Genomic DNA, 24260 nt, shown 5'->3' with positions numbered 1-24260 from the left:
CTAGCTCTTTTAGGTACTCCAGATTGAATAACTCTAGACCAGCCATGGACAAACTACGGCCCGCGGGCCAGATCCGGCCCGTTTGAAATGAATAAAACTAAAAAAAAAAAAAAGACCGTACCCTTTTATGTAATAATGTTTACTTTGAATTTATATTAGTTCACACAAACACTCCATCCATGCTTTTGTTCCGGCCCTCCGGTCCAGTTTTAGAACCCATTGTGGCCCTCGAGTCAAAAAGTTTGCCCACCCCTGCTCTAGACACACAGAGAATAATAGAGACAGTACTATTTAAAGTAGTCACTGAATAGGTAAAAGAATAATTTATCTTCAGTAAACCCAATGGGTATAATATGCCAAGGACTGGTGGGTCAAAAGTCCTAGAACATCAGGTTATCTAAAGGCCAAGACCAGTGGTCAGCAAACTCATTAGTCAACAGAGCCAAATATCAACAGTACTACGATTGAAATTTCTTCTGATAGCCAAATTTTTTAAACTTAAACTATATAGGTAGGTACATTGTTATTAACTTAATTAGGGTACTCCTAAGGCTTAGGAAGAGCCACACTCAGGGGGCCAAAGAGCCTCATGTGGCTCGCAAGCCGCAGTTTGCTGACCACGGGCCTAGACAGCTATATGTAACCTAATGTACATACTATGAAAGTCTTGGATGGTCATTTCTACCTGGAGTATATGAGAATGACTCTTTTCACCTCCCCCTTCTTCTTAATTTCTCATTCATACTCAATCTTGAAAAAGCTATCACTTTATCCTTAAGCTACACCTCACATTATGTATTTTGTTTATTGCCTCCATAATCTTTTTCTATAGAGAGAGAAATCACTTTCATAGACAGTCAGGAGGCCTGCAAAGCCCCTGAGGTGGAACCAAAAGGGTTGGCATCAAAGTAAGGAATTTATTAGGTCATCCCCTCATGTAAGACACTTCAAGTTCCCAAAAGCTCCCTCCCAACAGCACCATCCTTAGGAAACCTTTGCCAATAAGTTTTTCCTGAGAAAGAATATTGTAAGTCTGTGTGTATATTTTATAGAAGGATGGAAGATTATGTAAAACAAGAGCAGAAAATAAATATGCTTTTAGTTTCCTATCTCAAGAAATAGTGTATGGTTTCATACATGTCTCAAGGTAGACTCAGTACTAAACCTGGTTCATCTAGATGATGGTGATCAAATTTTGCTTCATCAGATTTTATTAAAGTTAGAAATAGTATCCTTTATTAAAAATATCTGGTCTGAGTCAAAAATGAGCCTGTGACCTTATTAAGAAATATTTTTATGTATTCCATAATTATGTCTGCTTTTACAACTTGGATTCCCTGACAATATCTGCATCTGTAGCTAAAACTCAGCTATGAAATCTATTTTGATGGCTCTTTATTATCCTCATCTCAAATGGTTTAACATTCAAAGATTACCTTGCATTCAACCAGATATTCAATGGAACAAATCTGAAGGCACATACAAAATAAATAAATTAAATAAAATGAAGGGAGGAACCAGGAGAAGAGGCAACAATGTTAATTACACAACTGAGTAACCATAAAAAAGATGCTACACCATATAAAATTAGATGTGGAGAAAAAGGAACACTTGTGCACTGCTGGTGGGAATGCAGACTGGTGCAGCCACTATGGAAGACAGTATGGAGTTTCCTCAAAAAACTGAAAATGGAACTCCCATTTGACCCTGTGATCCCACTTCTAGGAATATATCCCAAGAAACCAGAAACACCAATCAGAAAGGATATATGCACCCCTATGTTCATAGCAGCACAATTCACCATAGCTAAGATCTGGAAACAGCCTAAGTGCCCATCAGTAGATGAATGGATTAGAAAACTGTGGTACATCTACACGATGGAATACTATGCTGCTCTAAAAAGGAAGGAACTCTTACCATGTGCAACGGCATGGATGGAACTGGAGAGCATTATGCTAAGTGAAATAAGCCAGTCAATGAAGGAAAAATACCACATGATCTCACTCATTCATGGATAATAGAGACCATTATAAACTTTTGAACAATAATAGATACAGAGGCAGAGCTGCCTCAAACAGATTGTCAAACTGCAGTGGGAAGGCCAGGGAGGGTGGGTGCAGGAGGTAGGGGGGTAAGAGATCAACCAAAGGACTTGTATGCATGCATATAAGCATAACCAATGGACATAAGACACCAGGGGATAGGGGAGGCTAGGGGACTGTCTAGGGCGGGGGGAAATATGGACACATATGTAATGCCCTTTGTAATACTTTAAGCAATAAAAAATAAACAAATTAATTAAAAAAACCTTTTATATTTTTTCCTTAGTTTTCATTGTCCTAGGAGATGTATTGGTAAACATATTGCTATGAGAGATGTCTGAAGTTTTGGTGCCGATCGTTTCTTCTAAGACTTTTATGGTTTCATGTCTTACATTTAAGTCTTTTATCAATTTTGAGTTTATTTTTGTGTATGTTGTTAAGTTGGTGGTCTAGTTTCATTTTTTTGCATGTACCTGTCCAATTTTCCCAACACCATTTATTGAAGAAACTGTTTCTGTTCCATTGTATGCTCTTGCCTCTTTTGTCAAATATTAATGAGTATAATGGCTTGGGTCGATTTCTATTCTATTCCATTGATCTACATTAAAACCAAAAGCTTCTGTACTGCAAAAGAAACCATCAACAAAACAACAAGAGAGCCCACCACATGGGAGAACACATTTGCAAATGATACATCCAATAAGGGGTCAATCTTCAAAATTTATAGAGAACTCATACAACTTAACAAAAGGAAGACAAACAATCCAATTAAAAATGTCAAATGACCTAAATAGACACTTCTTCAAAGTGGACATATAGAAAGTCAGTAGACATGGAAAAAATTCTCAAAGTCACTAATCATCCAAGAAATGCAAATCTAAATGACAATGAGATATCACCTCACACCTGTTAAATGGCTATCATGAATAAATCAACAAATGACAAATATTAACCAGGTTGTGGAGAAAAGGAAACCCTAGTACACTGCTGGTGGGAAAGGAGACTGGTGCAGCCATTATGGAAAATAGTATGGAGTTTCCTCAAAAAAATTAAAAATGGAACTCCCTTGCCCTAACCGGTTTGGCTCAGTGGATAGAGCATGGGCCTGCGGACTGAAAGGTCCCAGGTTCAATTCCGGTCAAGGGCATGTACCTTGGTTGCGGGCACATCCCCAGTAGGGAATGTGCAGGAGGCAGCTGGTCAATGTTTCTCTCTCATGGATGTTTCTAATTCTCTATCCCTCTCACTTGCTCTCTGTAAAAAATATATAAAATATATTTTAAAAAAATAAATAAAAATGGAACTCCCATTTGACCCAGTGATTCCACTTCTAGGAATATATCCTAAGAAACCTGAACACTCCTCAGAAATAATACATGCATCCCCATGTTCATAGCAGCACAATTCACAATAGCTAAGATTTGGAAACAGCCTAAGTGCCCATCAGCAGATAAGTGGATTCAAAAACTGTGGTATATCTACACAATGGAATACTACGTTGGCATAAAAAATAAGGAACTTTTACCATTTGCAACAGCATGCATGGAACTGGAGAGCATATGCTAAGTGAAATAAGCCAGTTGGAGAAAGATAAATATCACATGATCTCACTCATATGTGGGGTATAATGACCAACATAAACTGATGAACAAAAATAGATCCAGAGACAAGGTAGCACTGAACAGACCATCCAACCTCAGAGAGAAGGCAGGGGAAGGGGGTGGTTAGAGATCAACCAAAGGACTTGTATGCATGCATATTAGCATAACCAATGGACACAGACACTGGGGCAGTGGGGGCTTGCCCTTGTGGGTGGGAGTTGTGTGTGTGGGGGTGTCAATTGGGGGAAAAGAAGACATGTAATACTTTAAACAATAAATTAAAAATTCACATATGAAATTTTAATAAAAAAAGATTTGGAAACAACCTAAGTGCCCATCAGCAGATGAGTGAATAAAAAATGGTGGTACATTTATACAATGGAATACTATGTGGCAATAAAAAAAGAAAGAACTCTTACCATTTGCAACAGCATGGATGGACCTGGAGAATATTATTCTAAGTGAAATAAGCCAGTCAGAGAAAGATAAGTATCACATGATCTCACTTATATATGGAATCTAATGAACCAAATAAACTGATGAACAAAAAGACCCTGAGACATAGAAGCATGAACAGACTATTGAACCTTAGAGGGAAGGCAGGGGAGGGTGGGTGGGAAGAGATCAACCCATGAACTTGTATGCACATACAATTGTCTGTGGACATAGACAATTGGGTGGTGAGGGACTTGGGGGCGGTTGGGGTTGGGGTGGGGGATGGGAGCAGGCTTGAAGAGGTTAATGTGGGGAAAAGGGGATTTATGTAATACTTTGAACAATATAGATTAAAAAAAGAACTTGTATAAAGTAATAATCACCTTTTTCTTCACACCACGTGGAGGTTTAAGTAGATATCCTTGCTGAAAGATTAAAAGATCCAAGTGTATAGTTAGCCTGTGTTCATGTTTTGTGAGTCTGGCATTGCAACCTCCTCCCAAATATTTCTACTTGGATGTTCCACTGTCAGCTCAAACCAAGATGTCTAAATGAGAACCCATCTTCCCCTCCTCAATGTTATTCTAGAATTCATTAATAGTAGCTGGAAAATCCTCCTTAGAATTTTTTCCTTTCCTTTTGTGTTCTTATTTACTTAAGTTTTCATTTCCTTCACAATCTTTTTGACAGCTTTCACTTCCTTTCCATTCCCACCAGTGCCACTCAAGTTATTTCCTCACACCAGGGCTGCTCAACTTACACACACTTGTCCCACAGCTATTGGGTGTCAGATACTCTGCACAATGTTGGGCACACAAAGATGTATAAACCCTAGAGAGATCTAGGAGAGCAAGGGGTTGCATGAAAGGATAAGTATAAAACTATGAGAAAGGCTTTAATAGTGTGGTCAGGGGGCCTAGGGAAGGGATGACAAGGCAGGTGAGTCAGGGAATATTCAGAGAGGGGTGACATTGGAGCTGAGCATTCTAGGTTCACTACAAGTGTCTAGAGCTAAAAGACAGTGAAGTCATTTCCAGGCCCCATGTTGTCTGAGATACTGTTTCAAATATGTCATTTCACACCTCAGGAGACTTCCCTGGTTCTGCATTGTTTATGCTATGAGTTTAAAATCCTTAGCCTGGCATTAAATCCCTCCAAAAAACCCCAAAACCCCAATTGATAAATTATGCCTTATCACACACAATCCATCTACCTCAATCTGTGGAGCCATGTTAGTCATGGTTCTGGTTTTCACACCACTCTTTCTCAGGAGTGCCTTCTGACCACTTGTTTAACTGTAGATGGTCTCCTTTCTTTCAGTGGCTAAAGTTATCTGCAAGCACCTGAGTCATAATGACTTCTCTCTACTCCCGCACCTACTCCAACCGAGCCCCTTTGACATCAATGTGCTGCCTTGTACTGACTTAAGAGTGTGGGGCACCTCCCTCCAGGACAAGAATAAAGTCAGGGGACCTCAGAGCTCTAGCCATGACTCAACATATATTTTATGAGCAAATAGTGACCTTTTCTTCAAGTTCAAGGAAAGTCACATCTCCTGCCCCATCATTGGAATACCTGTATCATCCATTTTAGGGTTCTCCCACCACAGCACACACTGTTCTTCCAGTTACTTGATTTTTCATAGCCTCCTGCAACTTCAAATTCCCTTGGGGTGAACCAATTTCCATCCTCTCTCCTTATGCACTTCACCGTGGCTCCTGTAAGACCGGGATAATTGATCCTGAAAACCCCTTGTCCTCAGAGCTCAGACACTGGATCTACAGCCACCCAATTTGGGTTAAAGATCACTAACAGATGAGTGTGACCTCACCTTTCATACTTGAGAATCCCCAAACCCAGCCTGTAAGTCTCTTGTAAGGAGATTTCCTACTTTGGAGTGAAATCTCAAGTGGGGGCCCTGCTCTGCTGCTTACAATGACATTAAGGCAATATCTGTGCCCTGTATTACATTAATTTTCTTCCAGTTCAATGGAATTATTGAGCTGATATTTTTTTTTTACGTGAAATCATGAATAACTGACTTTAAAGTAATTGTGAAAAATTATTCATTGGAAAATTTTACTTATATATAGACTAGAGGCCCAGTGCACAAAATTTGTGCATGGGGGGTGGGGGAGAAGGTATCCCTCAGCCTGGCTAGCACCCTCTCCAATCTGGGATCTCTTGGGGGATGTCTGACTGCTTTTAGACCCAATCCCTGTGGGTAGTTGGACATCCCTCTCATAGTCCGGGACTGCTGGCTCCTAACCGCTCGCCAGCCTGCCTGCCTGATTGCCCTTAACTGCTTCTGCCTGCCAGCCTGATCATCCCCTAACTGCTCCCCTGCTGGCCTGATTGATGCCTAACTGCTCCCCTGCTGGCCTGATAGCCCCCAACTGCCCTCCCTTGCAGGCCTGATCACTCCCAACTGCCTTCCTCTGCTGGCCTGGTCGCCCCTAACTACCCTTTCCTGCCAGCCTGGTTGCACCCAACTGCCCTTCCCTGCAGGCCTGGTCACCCCCAACTGTCATCCTCCGCAGGCCTGGTCGCCCCCAACTGCCCTCCCCTGCAGGCCTGGTCACCCCCAACTGCCCTCCTCTGTAGGCCTGATCACCCACAACTGCCCTCACCTGCCGGCCATCTTGTGGCAGCCATCTTGTGATGCCACCTAGGCTTTTATTATATAGGATAAAAGATAGTCATATATGTAACAACATTATTCATTAAAAAAAGGAAATAAAAACCTTATTGAGATACCACATCACACCCTCTAGGATAGCCGTAAAGAAAAAGACAGACAATAACAATTGTTGGTGAGGATGCAGAGAAATGAGAGCACTCAGATTTTACTGGTGGGAATATAAACTGGTGCCATACTGTGGCAAATATTTTCAATTTTTTTTCAATAAGTTCAACATTGAATTGCCATGTAATCCTGCAGTTCTACTCCAGAGTATATAGTGGAAAGAATTAAAAAACTAGGTTCACCAAAATCTTTATTCAAAACAGCATTATTCATAATAGTGAAAGGGTGAGAAAACCCAAACTGATAGATAAATGCATTATTGTGTTTCAACACGATGGACTGTTATATTATTTGAAAATAAAAAAGAATGAAGTATAATGGATGATATATACATATGAACCTGGAAAACATCATGCTGAGTAAAAACCAGTCACAGAAAAGCACATGTTATATGAGTCCATTGATGTAAAATATTTAGAATGGGCCAGTTTATAGATCATAAAATATATGAATGGTTGCATAGAGCTAGATGGTGGGGTGAGGTGGGAGTGGGTATTGACTACTGAGAGACATGGTGTTTCTTTTAGTGGAGGAAAAAACTGTTCTAAAATTAGATTGTAATGATGGTTTTATAATCTTGTGAATAAACAAAACAGAAACAAAAAGCTCAACAGTGAATTCTACGCTTAAAATGGTGAATTACTAGTATATATGTGAGTTATATCTCAGTAAAGCTGTTTAAAAATAGTTTTGATGCAAACATTATTTTTTCACATACCCACATTAAGATTAATCTGATATGGGGTTCATCATTATAGACAACTATTGGAAAGCTTTATAATGTTCAAATCAGAAAACATTTTACAGTCATTATGTACATTGTCTCAAAGTCACACCAGGAGGAAGGTTTTTAATTATTATCCATTTATTAGATGAGAAGTTTCAGGCTCAGAAAAATCCCATTCTTTACTAAGTCACTCTTGGCAGAGCTGAGACTGGGACTCAGGTTTTCTGATTTTAAATTTTGTGAACTCTGGAAGTGAGCACTTAATATGCACCATTTCTTAAAATGTAAAAATATCATCTTAGAGATCCCTACCTCTTCTCAAGACAAAACTGGGGCCCCAATTCCTTAAACAATGGGTAATTTACATGGGTAATTCCATTACTTTTTGTGATTCCTTCATGGATGGGGTTATAAGTGAAAGTAGACCTTGAAATTTACCTCGTTTCAATTTTCTCTTAATTAACATGCCCACCATCTCCCCACAGGTCACAGGAAGTATTTCAGCCTTAAAATCCACAGTCTCATCTGTGCGCATTTTTGTCCCTGAAAGAGAAGACTCTTCATTGTATCTCATTTTACAACAGCACAAATACAACTTCCTCCCAAGTTGAGATTGTTTCTATAAAGACATAGGGGTACTTAGGAAAATTTATCTCACAAATCTTCAGAGTTTCAAAGTCTTTCTGTCAGTGGCATTTTTGATGCATAACAACAGAATGCCTACCTTCATCTCACCTCTTAAATATCACACAATCAGAATGCCTGAGTAGAGATATCAGGCTTCTATAAAACTATAGTAACTCTCAATGCAGTCATCCTCTCTCCTGATTCTTCCATGACAATGAAACATACAGCTGCTATCACGTTCTGAAGGAAGGTCTCCATCTATGCTCTTCCAGCGCAGTTAGGTAGCTGGAGACAATATCAGAGACTATACTTGTATCTCCCCGTTTGAGCTCTGACTCAGGGAGAGGATAATGATGAGTTAACCCTGAAGATAGTGTCTACCTGCTATTCATGTTCTCTACTTTGCCTCATTTGTCCCTCACATCAACTTTCTCCAAAGCTAAAAGAGGAGCTGAGGAAGTGCAAGAACAATCTGCAAATTGCATGACTTGCTGGACCATTACAGTCTGACAGTGGTGTGCCCTTTATAAAAGGCTACACCCAATGCTCTGATCATCTAACTCTATGACCTCATCTCTTCCTGTCCACACACTTCTCTATTATGGGTATTTTGTCACTGAAGGCAGCTTTCCCCAATCTAGACAGAAAGGGATCAGCTCCTTCCTGCATTGTGATAAGGACAAAAGTGGTGGGGAATTAATGGCATTATATAGATCAATTGTGAAAATCTGGATTCTGTTCTGACCATTGCTGGTGAGGATGCATTGTTCTTCCCCACTCTTCAGAGTGCCTACAGATTTTGGATATAATTTTGGTTATATTTTTTGAAAATGCCTTTGCCCTGCTTGTATCTGACCCTTGTGGATAAAAAATGTGAGTGACAATGGGAGATTATTGGAATGAATGATGAGGAGATGAGGTTACAGCCAATGGAATGGTACACAATATATTCCCCCCTCCATATTTTTGGTAGTGAAGGAAGAGCAAAAGACCCAGGCAACTGAGGATGAAACACCTAGGAGTTGTGGGAGGTGGAAGAGCATTAATCATATTTGTCTTTCAAGACTGTCCTGAAGGAAATCACTCTTGTCTATCTCTCCCACCACATATGTAGATGCTGAGTCTGCCATTCACCATCAGATGTGATGAAACAAGGGTTGCTGCCAGCCTCAGCATCTCCCAGGCAGAACATTTCTGGACATGGTCCCCTCACTGATTCTCAGTCATTGGATGAAGGGTTGCGGGAGACATCATGGAGAAATATAACAGATTGGACATCATGGAGAAATAGAACAGATTGGATGGACTCTCTTTCCCCCACCTCCTTCAAAAACCCATCAACAATGAACAGAGCTGAAAACTTTAAGGTTACAGGTGATCAGGGACCCAACCCTACTCATGGCTGATATGTTCCCTTTAGGAACCTGAACAATTATAAATGCTTCTTTTTCAGGATCACCATGTGTGCCCTTGGGATTAAACATCAATCAGAAAGGATATATGCATCCCTATGTTTATAGCAGCACAATTCACCATAGCTACAATTTGGAAACAGCCTAAGTGCACATCGGCAGATGAGTGGATTAAAAAACCGTGGTACATCTACACAATGGAATACTACGCTGAGGTAAAAAAGGAGTTCTTACCATTTGCAACAGCATGGATGGAACTGGAGAGCATTATGCTAATTGAAATAGGCCAATCAGAGAAAGATAAATACCACATGATCTCACTCATTTGTGGAATATAGTGAACAACATAGGCTGATGAAAAGGGATAGATCCAGAAATAGAGAAGCAGCGATAAGACTGTCAAACCTCAGAGGGAAAGTAGGGGAGGATGGGGGTAAGGGGGAGAGATCAATCAAAGGACTTGTATGCATGCATATAAGCCCAACCAATGGACACAGACAACAGGGGGGCGAGGGCATGATTGGGGAGGTTTAAGGGGGGAATGAGGTCACATATGTAACACCTTAATCAATAAAGAAATTAAAGATTGAAAAAAATATGGTTTAGGAAATTTGTTAAATTCTGAAGGAAACAATTTGAATGAATATACTACTAGACTCCAGGGATCAGGTTAATCTTGGCTGGTGGAGTGGTGTCCTCACAGGGAAATAGCCAGAATGTGCTTTGTGAGGTGAATTTGTTGGGATGCAATTCTCCATGGAATTCCACATGCCCCAGAGTATCTATTCAAGGATGTGTGAATAGCAAAGAGTTTTAGAAGGTAGAGTTAATGTAGCTCCCCTAATCAGAGGGCAAATTTGTTTTCTGACCAGTATAAAATAGAGAGCATCTCCCTCTTAATTATCCCAGGATAGTAAAGTGTCCTCCTCAGAGGAGAGCTGTTTAAGTTCTAGGGTGATGGTCATATTCTGTCTCTTGATAACAATTAGGATTTTACAGGAGAACACTTTAATCAGAATCCATAGGATGAAATATCTAGCATTTGTACATCTCATTGTAAATTTTATCAAAAAGAAAAAGAAATACAAACAAATATTGAATCTAGTTAATGATATGTGTACTAAAGTGTTTGGGGGAAAGTGTATTATTGTCTGCAACTTTAAAATGTTTCAAAGCTGAGGACGGTTAATGGATGAATAGGGAAATGAATAGAGGGACAGAAATGAGATAAAGCAGAATACATGCTAATTGTGAGTCTATGTTTACTGTAAAATTATTCAAGTTTTCAGTAGCCTTAAAGTTTTCATAATTCAAAAGTTGAAAAAAGATATTTTGGCAAGAAAAATAGCTTATTAACCAAAAAATGACAGTTAAAATACAAGAAAAATATTTATCAGCCACACAATAGAGTCTAGAAGACAATGCAGTAAGCATCTATACTTATAAAAGGGTAAAATGCTAATTAGACCAGGGGACCTTCTGGAAGTCATTCCAGACAAACCATGGTGGCAGGGCTGAGGCAGAGGCAGGTAGGGGTGATCACGCCAGCGGGGTGAGGGCATTGGGGGAGATCAGGCCAGCAGGGGGGAAAGTTGAGGGCGAGCAGGCTGGTGTGTGTGTGGGGGTGGGAGGGCGGACAGTTGAGAGCTATTAGGCTGGCATGCAGAGTGGTTAGGGGTTATCAAGCAGGCAGGCAGGTGAACGGTTCAGAGCCAGTGGTCCCGGATTGCCAGAGGGATGTCCAACTGCCGGTTTAGGCCTGATCCCTGTGGGATCCCTGTGGGATCCCTGTGGGATCCCTGTGGGATAAGGCTTATACTGGCACTCAGACATCCCCTGAGGGCTCCCAGGTTGGAGAGGGTGCAGGCTGGGCTGAGGGACGCCACCACCCTCCCGTGCACGAATTTCATGCACGGGCCTCTAGTATTAGCATATTGAAGAGAAATAAACTTTGACCTAGAATTTTTAATCTTGGCAAAAAAATTCTTTCTGTATGGTGTGGCTCTGTTGGTTGGAGTGCCGTCCCTTGCACAGAAAGGCTGTGTGTGTTATTCCTGGTCATGGCACTTAACTACTTTGCTGGTTTGGTCCCTGGTCAGTTGGAGCCCATGTAAGAGGCAACTGATTGATATTTCTATGTTTCTCTTACACATGGATTTCTATCTATCTACTATCTATCTATCTGTCTATCATCTATCTATCTATCATCTATCTATCTATCTATCTATCTATCTATCTATCTATCTATCATCTATCTATCTATCATCTATCTAGCATATATCATCTATATCTATCTATCTACATCAATCTATCATCTATCTATCTTCCTCTCTCTATAGAAAAATCAATAAAAAATTCTTTCAAAATAAAGGCAAATTTGCACATATAACACTTAGATACCCTCACTAAAAGAACCAAGGATTTATTCAGCTAGACCAAAGTTGAAACCAAAGAAAGAAACAATGGTGAGTACATAAAATGATGACAAATTTGAGTAAATGATTATGTTTTAAAATTTATAATGTGAAGAAATTAGTAACAAAATATCAACACTAATAAAAGAGAAAAATGGTAATTGGCGTATGACGATACCCTTTTCATTGGCTAATCAGGGCTATATGCAAATTAACTGCCAAGATTGGCAGTTAACTGCCAACTAAGATTGGCAGTTAACTGTCAACAAGATGGTGGTTAATTTGCATATGTAGGCACAATGCAGGGAGGCGAAAGGGAAAGCAGGAAGAAGCCCCCTGCCACTGACAGTGATCGGAAACCCAGGGGGGAGCTAAAAGCTGGGGGGCAGGGCAAAGGCAGCCCTGGGGCCGCCTTTGCCCTGCCCCCCAGCCATGATCGGAGAATCAGGTGCCTTTTCCGCCCTGGCCAGTGATAGCAGGAAGTAGAGGTGGAGCCAGCGATGGGAGCTGGGCACGGTCAAAGCTGGCAGTCCCAGGAGCTCGGGGCCCCTTGCCTGGGCCTAAAGTGAAGCCCACGATCGCGGGGCCGCTGCAGCTGTGGGTCCCCGCTGGCCGGGCCAGACGCCTCAGCCAGAGGCATCCTGCAGGGGTAGGGGTGGAGCCCGCGCGATCGCGGCGCCCCCCGCTGCCACTGCAGGTCCCCGCTGCCCGGGCCGGACGCCTAGGCCAGAGGCGTCAGGCCTGGGCAAGGGGCCAATCCTGCGATTGGAGGGTAATGGGGGTCAACGCCTGAGGGCTCCCAGTATGTGAGAGGGGGCAGGCTGGGCTGAGGGACACTCCCCCCCCCACACCCAGTGCACGAATTTCGTGCACCGGGCCCCTAGTTAAAATATAATAGCTAAATGATGGCGATGTGATGTTGAATTTGAGGGAATCTATGATAAGATTTTTGTCATCGGTTGAGATTACAGCATGGTTAAAGAAATTTTACCTCCAGTTTCCAAACCAGTGGAGAAAAAGGTAGATTATAGAATTCTATTTCAATCATTCAGAAAGTAGGAAAGAGACACAGAAACACACAAAAATAATGGTTAGCAATAATATAGATGTGTAAGTCCACATCATAATGAAAGTACCAAATAAAACATAACTATTTAAAGGTGAGGATTATCTGAGAAAATTACAAAAAACTGTGTCTTTACAAGAGACAGAAAACAAAGCTGCATGGGGGGGCTTATGAAAAGGGGTAAAAACTATAGAAGTTAATGTAACAATATTAGCATCCTGAAAAAATATTTGAAGGCAAAAAGCATTAATAAGGATAAAGGGGAACTATAAAATAAGAAGGTATCTAAGTTATAACAATCATAAATGGCATCAAAAATTTTAAAGTAAAACAACAGAACAAGGAGGAGTTGGCAAATACAATCATTTGGAGAACTTAACACATCTTTATCCAACACGATGGAACAAATACAACTTAATTTACCACTGATCCAGTAAATTTAAACAGTGTGCTTGATAAAGAGCCTTTATGAAGGGAGAACCCAGAACCCAGCAAGGAGTTCAAATGTACATATTTTAAAGTGACCTTGAGTTTCCGAAGATGGCGGCAATATAGGCAGACATGTCCCAGGTTGTCTCCCGGAGCAAATGGAGTAAGCAGCTGAAACTGATAACACCCACCCAGAATTGGCAAAATTACTCAGCTGGTGAGATGGTTTGCAGCCGGGAAGGGCAGAACTCCCCTGGAAAGGTAAAAAAAAAAACCAGGGATCTGGGCAGGAAAGTTTGCCAGACCTCTGAGCCCAGAGTGTCAGAGGGAGACCAAGTGGCAGACAGCCGAGTCCTTTGGGACAGGAACAGCCCCTGACTGGGGAAAGGAGATCCGAAGGATTCCTGGCGCCAGGGGATTTGAGAGCTGGGTTCTGTGATCACGGAGGACGGAGCCTAAAGGGGGCAGCCTGAAGAGCTGACCGGACCATGCAGTGCTGGTAAGAGAAGAGCTTACAGAAACTCAGCCTTCCCCATTTCCGCGGCCGGCGTTTGTTTGTTTGTTTTCACTGAATCCTGTTCATAAGACATTTCTGATACAGACACTCACCAGTGCTGAAGTGAGAGAGAAGGTGCAGACGAGTGGAATCTGGGGAGAGACTGAGGATAGAGGGGTGGGGGCGGGAGAGGTGGCAGCGAATTGAGTGCTGAGACACCCCTGGGCCCAGGCTCGGGGCAGCCATTCTCTCTGGAGGGTGGGACTCCCCTACCTGGCCCCCAGGCGAGGGGCACAGTCACACCCAGATTCCACCCTGAAGGAGATCAAGGATTAAAATAATCTGATCAGTCCCTGGGAGTTAACAGGGTCTGGCCTATAGAGGGATTTTCAATCCCAGCAACAACACAGAGCAGGGTAACGATTAAAGAACCAGCTCTGGATAGTTGACCTCCCCAAACTAGTTTTAAGTGCAATAGAGAAAATAAACCCTTGCTACTGGATAGATAAACCGCATAGCCTCAGAGGCCAACCCCAAAACACTGCCACCCAGAGGCCGAGCTACAAACTGACTCTTAGCTAAATACAAATTAAGGCAGTCTGGGACACAAGTACGGCCTGCTTTAAAATTAGGACTGTGGTTTACAACACGGAGGGACAGTGTATCGCAGGGAAATTCAACACTCTCCTGAATACCTGGCAGGACTAAGGTGAGCAAGACCAAGGAGTAGAAGAACCGAAGGACCTTCACTACTGCAAATATTTTTTTTTCTTTTTTCACCTTTTAACTAAGAAACCAATTTTTTTCTTCTTTTTCCATCACCTGATTTTACCCTTTTAATTACTACATTTTTATTTTTTACCAGTATTATTACTGCTACCATTTTACCATTTTTAAAGTGCCATTTTATTTTCTCCTTATTTTATTTTGGGATTAGTGTTCTCCAATCTATTTTCACCGTTCCTTTAGCATCAATTTTCCCTACCTCAATTTTATCTCTATGCTAAAACCCTCTCCCTCCCTTTTCCCCTTTTGTTGTCCTGTTTCTGTTACCCTATTCCTGCTTTAGATTTTCCCTATTCCTTCTGTTTACCTCCTGTCAAAATTTCACCCTACTTATATATCCTATTTCCAATCCACTGCTCTAAATCCTTATACAGATATCCCTTATCTTTCTTCACTATCCCCCAATTTTTTTTTCTTCTTTTATCTTTCTATTGTTTTGTTGCTGTTTGCTTGATTGTTGAGTATATTGTTGTTGTTTTTTTTGGTGTGTGTGTGTGTGTGTGTGTGTGTGTGTGTGTGTGTGTGTTAGGACTGGTTGTGAGGCTGTTTTTCTTTTTCTTTCTTTTTTTTTTTACATTCTGAGAGGTTTAACATTTCTGCTGCCTTTTTTTTCCCCTTTTTTTATTATTAGTTAAGATATTACAAATGTGTCCTCATCCCCCCCATTAACCCCCAACCTCCCCCCCACACACAAACTCATGCTCCCATCCCCCTGTTGTCCATGTCCATTGGTTTGGCTTATATACATGTATACAAGTCCTTCGGTTGATCTCTTCCCCTTACCCCCGCCCTCCCCTACTTTCCTTCTGGGGATTGATAGCCTGATCGCTGTTTCTCAGTCTTTGGGTCTGTCCCTTTTCATCTGTCTATGTTGTTCTCTATAATCCACAAATGAGTGAGATCGTGTGGTATTTATCTTTCTCTGACTGGCTTATTTCACTTAGCATAATGCTCTCCAGTTCCATCCATGCTGTTGCAAAAGGCAAGAGTTCCTTTTTTTTTTTTTTTACCACAGCATAGTATTCCATTGTGTAGATGTACCACAGTTTTCTAATCCACTCATCTGCTGATGGGCACTTAGGCTGTTTCCAAATTGTAGCTATGGTGAATTGTGCTGCTATGAACATAGGGGTGCATATATCCTTTCTGATTGGTGTTTCTGGTTTCTTGGGATATATTCCTAGTAGTGGGATCACTGGGTCAAATGGGAGTTCCATTTTTAGTCTTCTGAGGTAGCTCCATACTGTTCTCCACAGTGGCTGCACCAGTCTGCATTCCCACCAGCAGTGCAGAAGGGTTCCTTTTTTTCCACATCCTCTCCAACACTTGTTGTTTGTTGATTTGTTGATGATAGCCATTCTGACAGGTGTGAGATGATAACGCATTGTCGTTTTGATTTGCATCTCTCATATAATTAGTGACTTTGAGCAGGTTTTCATATGTCTTTCGGCCTTCTGTATGTCCTCTTTCGAAAAGTGTCTATCTAGGTCCATTGCCCATTTTTTTAATGGATTGTTTATCTTCCTTTTGTTAAGTTTCATGAGATCCCTGTAAATGTTGGAGATTAAACCCTTATCGGTGGTATCATTGGCAAATATGTTCTCCCATGTAGTGGGTCTTCTTGTTGTTTTGTTGATGGTTTCCTTTGCTGTGCAAAGGTTTTTATTTTGATGTAGTCCAATTTGTTTATTTTCTCTTTAGTTTCCATTGCCCTAGGAGCATTATCAGAGAAGAAATTTCTTCGGCATATGTTTGCAATTTCACTGCTTGTGGATTCCTCTAGTATTTTTATGGTTTCCCATCTTACGTTTAAGTCTTTTATCCATTTTGAGTTTATTTTTGTGTATGGTGTGAGTTGGTGATCTAGTTTCATCCTTTTGCATGTATCTGTCCAATTTTCCCAACACCATTTATTGAAAAGACTGTCTTGACTCCATTGTATGCTCTTGCCTCCTTTGTCGAATATTAATTGGGCATAGTGGTTTGGGTCGATTTCTGGGGTCTCTATTCTATTCCATTGATCTATATGTCTGTTCTTGTGCCAGTACCAAGCTGTTTTAAGAACAGTGGCTTTGTAATACAGTTTGATATCTTGTATTGAGATCCCACCTACTTTGTTCTTTCTCAGGATTGCTGCAGCTATTCGGGGTCTTTTTTTATTCCAGATGAATTTTTGGAATGTTCATTCTAGATTTGTGAAATATGCCATTGGTAATTTAATGAGGATTGCATTGAATCTATAAATTGCTTTGGGTAGTATGGACATTTTGATGATGTTGATTCTACCAATCCATGAACACGGTATATTCTTCCATCTCTTTATGTCTTCCTCTATCTCTTTTTTCGGTGTCCTGTAGTGCCGGGAGCTGGTCCATCCTTGCTGTTTCAAGGGACCTGGCATATATGGCATACTGTTCTTAAAATGTTTGCTCACCTTCTTGGCACTATGTGTTTTAACCAAGGTCTCCTCTCTGAGAAAGGTTGTTTCCCCAGGTAGGGATTTTCCCCTGAAGTTAGGGAGGGAATAAAACCCCTCAACTAAGTGCCAGGCGGGTAATTAATCACTTTAACTACGAACAATCATGCTTAAGCTACATAATCTTTACTCCCTGGAATGGAGATAAGAAACGCCCTAACCTTTGTAATAGAGATTGATAGGATTGAATCAACTGGTATAAATACAGATGTAACAAGACAGCAAGACACAGAACTTAGACCACAGAACTTAGAAGACAGAACCTACACAGGACCTAGAGACAGAAGAACTTCACTGGAGAGAACATGGCAAAAGATCCTGGACTGAACCTGACTACAGAAATTGGCAAGAGAACCTGACTAGAACCTGGTGACTGAACCTGGCTGGAGAACCTGGGGAACCTGGCTGGAGAACCTAGCAAGAGAACATGGCTACAGAACCTGGCTAGAGATCCTAGACAGAACTTGGCTGGAGAACTGCCTACAGAACCTGGCTGGAGATCCTGACAAGAGAACCCGGCTATGCTGATCACCTGAACACTGTCTCCGTGTCCTTCCTTCTTCGCCGACTCCGTCCACACCTTTGGGGACCCCTGGACCTGCTGGGGTTGGACCCCGGCACTGTAGTTTTCAGCATATAAGTCTTTTACCTCCTTAGTTAAGTTTATTCCTAGGTATTTTAATTTTTTTGGTGCAATGGTAAATGGGATTGCTTCTGTAGTTTCACTTTCTGTAAGTTCACTATTGGTGTAAAGAAATGCCATGGATTTCTTAGCATTAATCTTGTATCCTGCTACATTGCCGAATTCATTTATTAAGTCTAATAATTTTTTGATGGAGTCTTTAGGGTTCTGTATGTACAGTATCATGTCATCTGAAAATAAGGACAGTTTTACTTCTTTTCCAATCTGGATGCCTTTTATTTCTTCTTCGTGTCTGATCGTAACGGCTAGTACTTCCAGTACTATGTTGAACAGGAGTGGTGAGAGGGGGCATCCCTGTCTTGTTCCTGTTTTTAGGGGGAATGGTTTTAGTTTTTGCCCATTGATTATGATGTTGGCTGTGGGTTTGTCATATATGGCTTTTATTATGTTGAGGTATGATCGCTCAATTCCTATCTTGCTGAGAGTTTTTATCAAGAAAGGGTGTTGGATTTTGTCAAATGCTTTTTCCGCATCAATTGATATGACTATGTGTTTTTTTTCCTCTCAGTTTGTTTATGTGATGTATCACGTTTATTGATTTGCGGATATTGTACCATCCTTGCATCCCTGGGATAAATCCTACTTGGTCATGGTGTATGATCATTTTGATGTACTGCTGGATCCAATTTGCTAGGATTTTGTTGAGGATTTTGTCATCTATGTTCATGAGGGATATTGGCCTATAATTCTCTTTCATTGTATTGTCTTTATCTGGTTTTGGGATTAGGGTGATGTTGGCTTCATAGAATGAGCTGGGAAGTGTTCCTTCCTCTTGGATCTTTTGACATAGTCTGAGGAGGATAGGTTTTAGGTCTTCCTTGAATGTTTGGTAAAACTCCCCTGTGAAGCCATCTGGCCCCGGGCTTTTGTTTGCTGGAAGCTTTTTGATGACTGCTTCGATTTCCTCCATAGTTATTGGCCTATTGAGATTTTTAGATTCTTCCTGGTTAAGTTTTGGAAGGTTGTATTTATCTAGGAATATGTCCATTTCCTCCAGGTTGTCTAGTGTGTTGAGTAGAGTTGTTCATAGTATTTTCTAACAATCCTTTGTATTTCTATGGGGTCTGTTGTTATTTCTCCTCTTTCATTTCTGATTTTGTTTATTTGGGTCCTCTCTCTTTGTTTCTTGGTGAGCCTGGCTAGAGGTGTATCAATCTTGTTTATCCTTTCAAAGAACCAGCTCTTGGGTTTGTTGATCTTTTGTATTGTGTTTTTGGTCTCTATGTCGTTTATCTCCGCTCTGATCTTTGTTATTTCCTTCCTTCTGCTTACAGTGGGCCTTTTTTTGTTGCTCTCTTTCTAACTCTTCGAGTTGTAGAGTTAGGTCATTTATTCTCATTGTTTCTTGTTTCTTGCAGTAGGCTTGTAGAGCTATGAACTTCCCTCTCAAGACTGCTTTTGCTGTGTCCCATAGGTTTTGGATTGTTGTGTTTTCATTGTCATTTGTTGCCGTGATGTTTTTTATTTCTTCTTTGATCTCACTGGTAACCCAGTCGTTGTTTAATAGCATGCTATTTAGTCTCCATGTGTTTGATTTTTTTGGATTGTTTTTGTTGTAGTTGATTTCCAGTTTTATGCCTTTGTGGTCTGAGAAGATGCTTGATATGATTTCAATTTTCTTGAATTTGAAGAGACTTTGTCTGTGACCCAATATATGGTCTATCTTTGAAGATGACAAATGTGCACCTGAGGAGAATGTATTTTCTGTGGCTTTGGGGTGAAATGTTCTGAAGATATCAATTAATTCCATCTGATCTAGTGAGTCATTTAGGATTGATGTTTCTTTGCTGAGTTTCTGTTTAGAGGATTTGTCCAGTGGAGATAATGGGGTGTTAAGGTCCCCTACTATGATTGTATTGCTGTCAATCTCTCCCTTGATCTCCTCCAGAAGATTTCTTATGTATTTGGGTGCTCCTATATTGGGTGCATATATATTTACCAGAGTTATTTCTTCTTGTTGGATTGCTCCCTTTAGTATTATGAAGTGGCCTTCTTGATCTCTTTTTATGTCCTTCACTTTGAGATCTAATTTGTCAGATATAAGTATTGATACCCCGGCTTTTTTTTCACTTCCATTGGCCTGAAAAACCTTTTTCCATCCCTTCACCATCAGTCTGTGTGCGTCTTTTTTTCTGAGGTGGGTTTCCTGTAGACAGCAGATATATGGGTCATGTTTTCTTATCCACTCATTTACCCTATGCCTTTTGACTGGGGAATTTAATCTATTTACATTCAAAGTTATTATTGATAGAAACTTGTTAGTCACCATTTTTGTTCTTTACCGCTGCATTCCTTCTTTGTTTCCTGTTTTTTCTATTTACAGCAGACCCTTTAGCATTTCTTGCATTGCTGGTTTGGTTGTAATAAACTCCCGTAGACCATTTTTGTCTGTGAAGCTCTTGATTTGACCCTCAATTTTGATTGATAGCCTCGCTGGGTATAGTATTCTTGGATTCAGACCCTTCCTTTGCATGACTTTGTATATTTCATTCCATTCCCTTCTTGCCTGATGTGTTTCTGTTGAGAAATCGGTCGCTAGTCTGATGGGGGATCCTTTGTAGGTAAGTTTCTGTCTCTCTCTGGCTGCTTTTAAGATTCTTGCTTTGTCGTTGGTATTTGCCAATTTAATTATTATGTGCCTTGGTGTCGGTCTTTTCGGGTTCATTTTGTTTAGGACTCTGTGAGCTTCTTGGATTTGTGTGAGTTTTTTCCCCCCTATATCAGGGAAATTTTCTGTTACTATTTTTTCAAACAGGTTTTCTATTCCTTGCTCAGTTTCCTCTCCTTCTGGTACCCCTATTATTCGGATGTTGTTTCGTTTAGCATTGTCCCAGAGTTCTCTTAGGCTCTCCTCCTGCTTTTTCATTTTTTTTTTTCTAGAAGCTGTTTGGGTATTTTTTTCTACCCTGTCTTCTAGCTCGCTGATGCGGTCCTCTGCTTCTTCTAGTCTACTGTTGATGCTTTCTATTGAGTTCTTTATGGCAGTGATGTCATTTTTCTTTCTTTTTTTTAAAATTAAATCTTTATTGTTCAGATTATTACATTTGTTCCTCTTTTGTCCCCCCATAACTCCCCTCCTCCCAGTTCCCGCCCCACCCTACGCCCTCACTCCCCACCCACTGTCCTCTTCCATAGGTGCACGATTTTTGTCCAGTCTCTTTCCGCATCTCCCACACCCATTTCCCCCCTCCAAGAATAGTCAGTCCATTCCCTTTCTATGTCCCTGATTCTATTATGATCACCAGATTATTTATTCACATGATTCTTAGATTCACTTGTTGATAGATGCATATTTGTTGTTCATAATTTGTATCTTTAACTTTTTCTTCCTCTTCCTCTTCTTAAAGGATACCTTTCAGCATTTCATATAATTCTGGTTTGGTGGTGATGAACTCCTTTAGCTTTTCCTTATCTGTGAAGCTCTTTATCTGACCTTCAGTTCTGAATGATAGCTTTGCTGGATAAAGTAATCTTGGTTGTAGGTTCTTGGTATTCATCACTTTGAATATTTCTTGCCATTCCCTCCTGGCCTGCAAAGTTTCTGTTGAGAAATCAGCTGACAGTCGTATGGGTATTCCCTTGTAGGTTTCTTTCTCTTGCTGCTTTTAAGATTCTCTCTTTGTCTTTTGCTCTTGGCATTTTAATTATGATGTGTCTTGGTGTGGTCCTCTTTGGATTCCTTTTGTTTGGGGTTCTCTGCGCTTCCTGGACCTGTAAGTCTATTTCTTTCACCAGGTGGGGGAAGTTTTCTGTCATTATTTCTTCAAATAGGTTTTCAATATCTTGCTCTCTCTCATCTTCTGGCACCCCTATAATTCTGATGTTGGTACGCTTGAAGTTGTCCCAGAGGCTCCTTACACTATCTTCATATTTTCGGATTCTTTTTTCATTTTGCTTTTCCATTTGGGTGTTTTTTGCTTCTTCGCGTTTTGAATCTTTGACTTGATTCTTGCACTCCTCTGGTCTGCTGTTGGGTGTCTGTATAATATTCTTTATTTCAGTCAGTGTATGCTTAATTTCTAGTTGGTTCTTTATCACAACATCGAGGGTCTCATTAGATTTCTTGAGGATATCACTACATTTATGGGCAGTTTCTAGAAAATTATTGAAAGACCTTAAAATTGTGGTTTTTAGCTCTATATCTTCCATTTCTGTCACGTTTCTTTGTCTCCGCATTTTTTATGCTTTCTTGGTGCACCACCTTGTGGTCTTTGTGCGCAGTCTTGTTGTAGTTAAGCCTTGATTGTTGTCGGCAATACCGGGGGTGATTTGACCTCCAGGCTAACTGGCTATGAGAGTCAGCTGTGTCTGCAGTGGGAGAGATTCTGTGCTGGATCTCTAGGGTGGTGCTAATCTAGGGTTTGCCTGAGGCTATGGGGCAAATGACTCTGTGTAGGGCTTGGGCGGGGTGGGTCCTCGGGGATCTACAGGGTGGGTGGAGCAAGCAGTTATGGCTGCTCTCAGTTCCGTCCCTAGGGGCTCTGCCTCACAGAGTCCCAGCAACCACTGCAAACCTTGGAGAGAAAGCTGCCTTCGAGTTCCGACTGAAGCCAGACAGTCCCGCTTCTCCCATTTGAGTCTGGGTCCCTAGAGACTCCTCTGGATCTGGAGCTCAGAGTCTGAAACTCCCTCCCGATTGAAAACAACAACCACGCCCTCAGCTGCCAGCCCGCTCCGCATGCACTCCGCACCTTAGTATTTCACTTCAGCACTGCGCCTCCTCTGAGTGTGGGTATGATATTCTCTTTCCTTCTAGTTGTAGAATTTCCACTCAGCCAGCCTTCCTGTGGTTCTGGATGATGTCCGTTCAGTCTTTTAGTTGTATTTTTGATTGGTTGTTCGAGGCAGCAATCTCCGGCGTTAACCTATGCCGCCATCTTGTTTTCTCCTCTGTATTGATCTTTAGATTGAGAAGATGTGCCATACTGAGTCTAAATAAAAAAGACTACGTATTGATCTTTTAACACATATGCTTGCTAGCAGAGGAGTTAAGGTTACTCCCAGTCAGATGGAATGTTTTATACAAGAAGTGTGTCCATGCTTTTCTGAGGAAGAAAAGTAAATGTAAAGGCATGGGAGAGGGTAGGCCCAAGGAGCTGTATCCTAAACCCCACTTCAGCCTTTCCACCCCAGGAAAGTGCAGGATTGGCAAGCTCTCCCTGGGGTGATAGATCAGGACTCAGGTAATAGTGGAAAGCGCCAATCCTACTCTTAAAATGGATACAAGAGAGCATTTGGGGTTTTTATTTTTAATGCCTGCTTTGGATTGAGTAAATGCATTTTACTTAGTTTTAACACATCAAAGTTAGCTCTTGACACAAAAAGGAAAACTGACAATTCCATTAATATAAACCTTTTGTATAAAAACAAAAAAGGGGAGAAGAATGTTATATGTTAAATTTTTAAAAAATACAATACAGAGGGTTGTACAGCAGTCAAAAGGCATTGGGCCTCCTGTACAATTAACTTCTGTTTTACTATGGTTGCAAAGATCAAAAAATTTTTATATGTGACACGGCACCAGAGTTAAGTTAGGGTTTTTCAAAATGCTGACATGCCGAGCTCAAAAGGTTCTCCATCATTGTTTATAACATATTTTTATATATGGGTGTATGCAGGGGGAAACCAATTAATGTATTTCTCTCACATCAATATTTCTCTCTGTCTTTCCCTCTCTCTTCCACTCTCTCTCTAAAAATCAATGGAAAAATATCTTCAGGTGAGGATTAAAAAAAGAAAAGTTAGAAAAATGGGGCCTGGGAGACAGTTCTAGGGGGTTAGCCCAGGATGAGCTGCCATTTCCCATGGCTACCCTGGTCACAAGTCTCACGGGGCCCCTTAGAGTTTAGGAGAAAGAGAACAAATGTACATGCCTGAGAAAAGGAGGAGTGTGGGCATGCTCCAAAGAGAACATGAGCTGACTTCCTTCATCTTGAGGGTTTTTATCTGTTTTCTAAAGGTGGCTATTTTAGAGAAGGCCTCAGGTAAGGATCTCAATAAGCTATCAGCTTCTAGGTGTGCCATTCAATATGCTGATTCATCAGAATGAGTGTATAAAGAGATCTGGGTCATTCTCCGGTCAATTTCACCTTCAAAGAGTGTCACGGAAGAGGGACCAGGACCAAGGTAGGTCTGCCCCTACACGGCCTGGAATGTATAAACCATTTGCTCCTTAGTGTCCTTGGTTTGGGAAGAGAAGACTGCAATTTTTTAGCTGGCTGACTAATTTGTTCAGTTATC

The 24260-nt window shown here is 41.0% G+C and overlaps 2 protein-coding genes across 2 annotated transcripts in view; one reads left to right on the top strand and one right to left on the bottom strand.

Moving 5' to 3' along the window:
• LOC132238332 (nuclear body protein SP140-like protein) overlaps positions 1 to 24260 on the bottom strand; it is a 131537-nt gene that overhangs the window by 7283 nt on the left and 99994 nt on the right. The window contains exons 8-10 of the mRNA XM_059703493.1: positions 8050 to 8154; positions 5654 to 5796; positions 4462 to 4503 (exon numbers count right to left, since the gene is read on the bottom strand). Of these exons, the coding sequence (XP_059559476.1) occupies positions 4462 to 4503; positions 5654 to 5796; positions 8050 to 8154 (290 nt within the window). The remainder of the gene's footprint in view (positions 1 to 4461; positions 4504 to 5653; positions 5797 to 8049; positions 8155 to 24260) is intronic.
• Positions 1 to 24260, top strand: part of LOC132238330 (nuclear body protein SP140-like protein) — a 126938-nt gene that overhangs the window by 95175 nt on the left and 7503 nt on the right. The gene's annotated exons all lie outside the window — the stretch shown is intronic.

Source organism: Myotis daubentonii, chromosome 7 (genome assembly GCF_963259705.1).
Source record: "Myotis daubentonii chromosome 7, mMyoDau2.1, whole genome shotgun sequence".
NCBI classification, from domain to species: domain Eukaryota; kingdom Metazoa; phylum Chordata; class Mammalia; order Chiroptera; family Vespertilionidae; genus Myotis; species Myotis daubentonii.
This window is presented reverse-complemented; position numbering and strand designations above follow the sequence as displayed.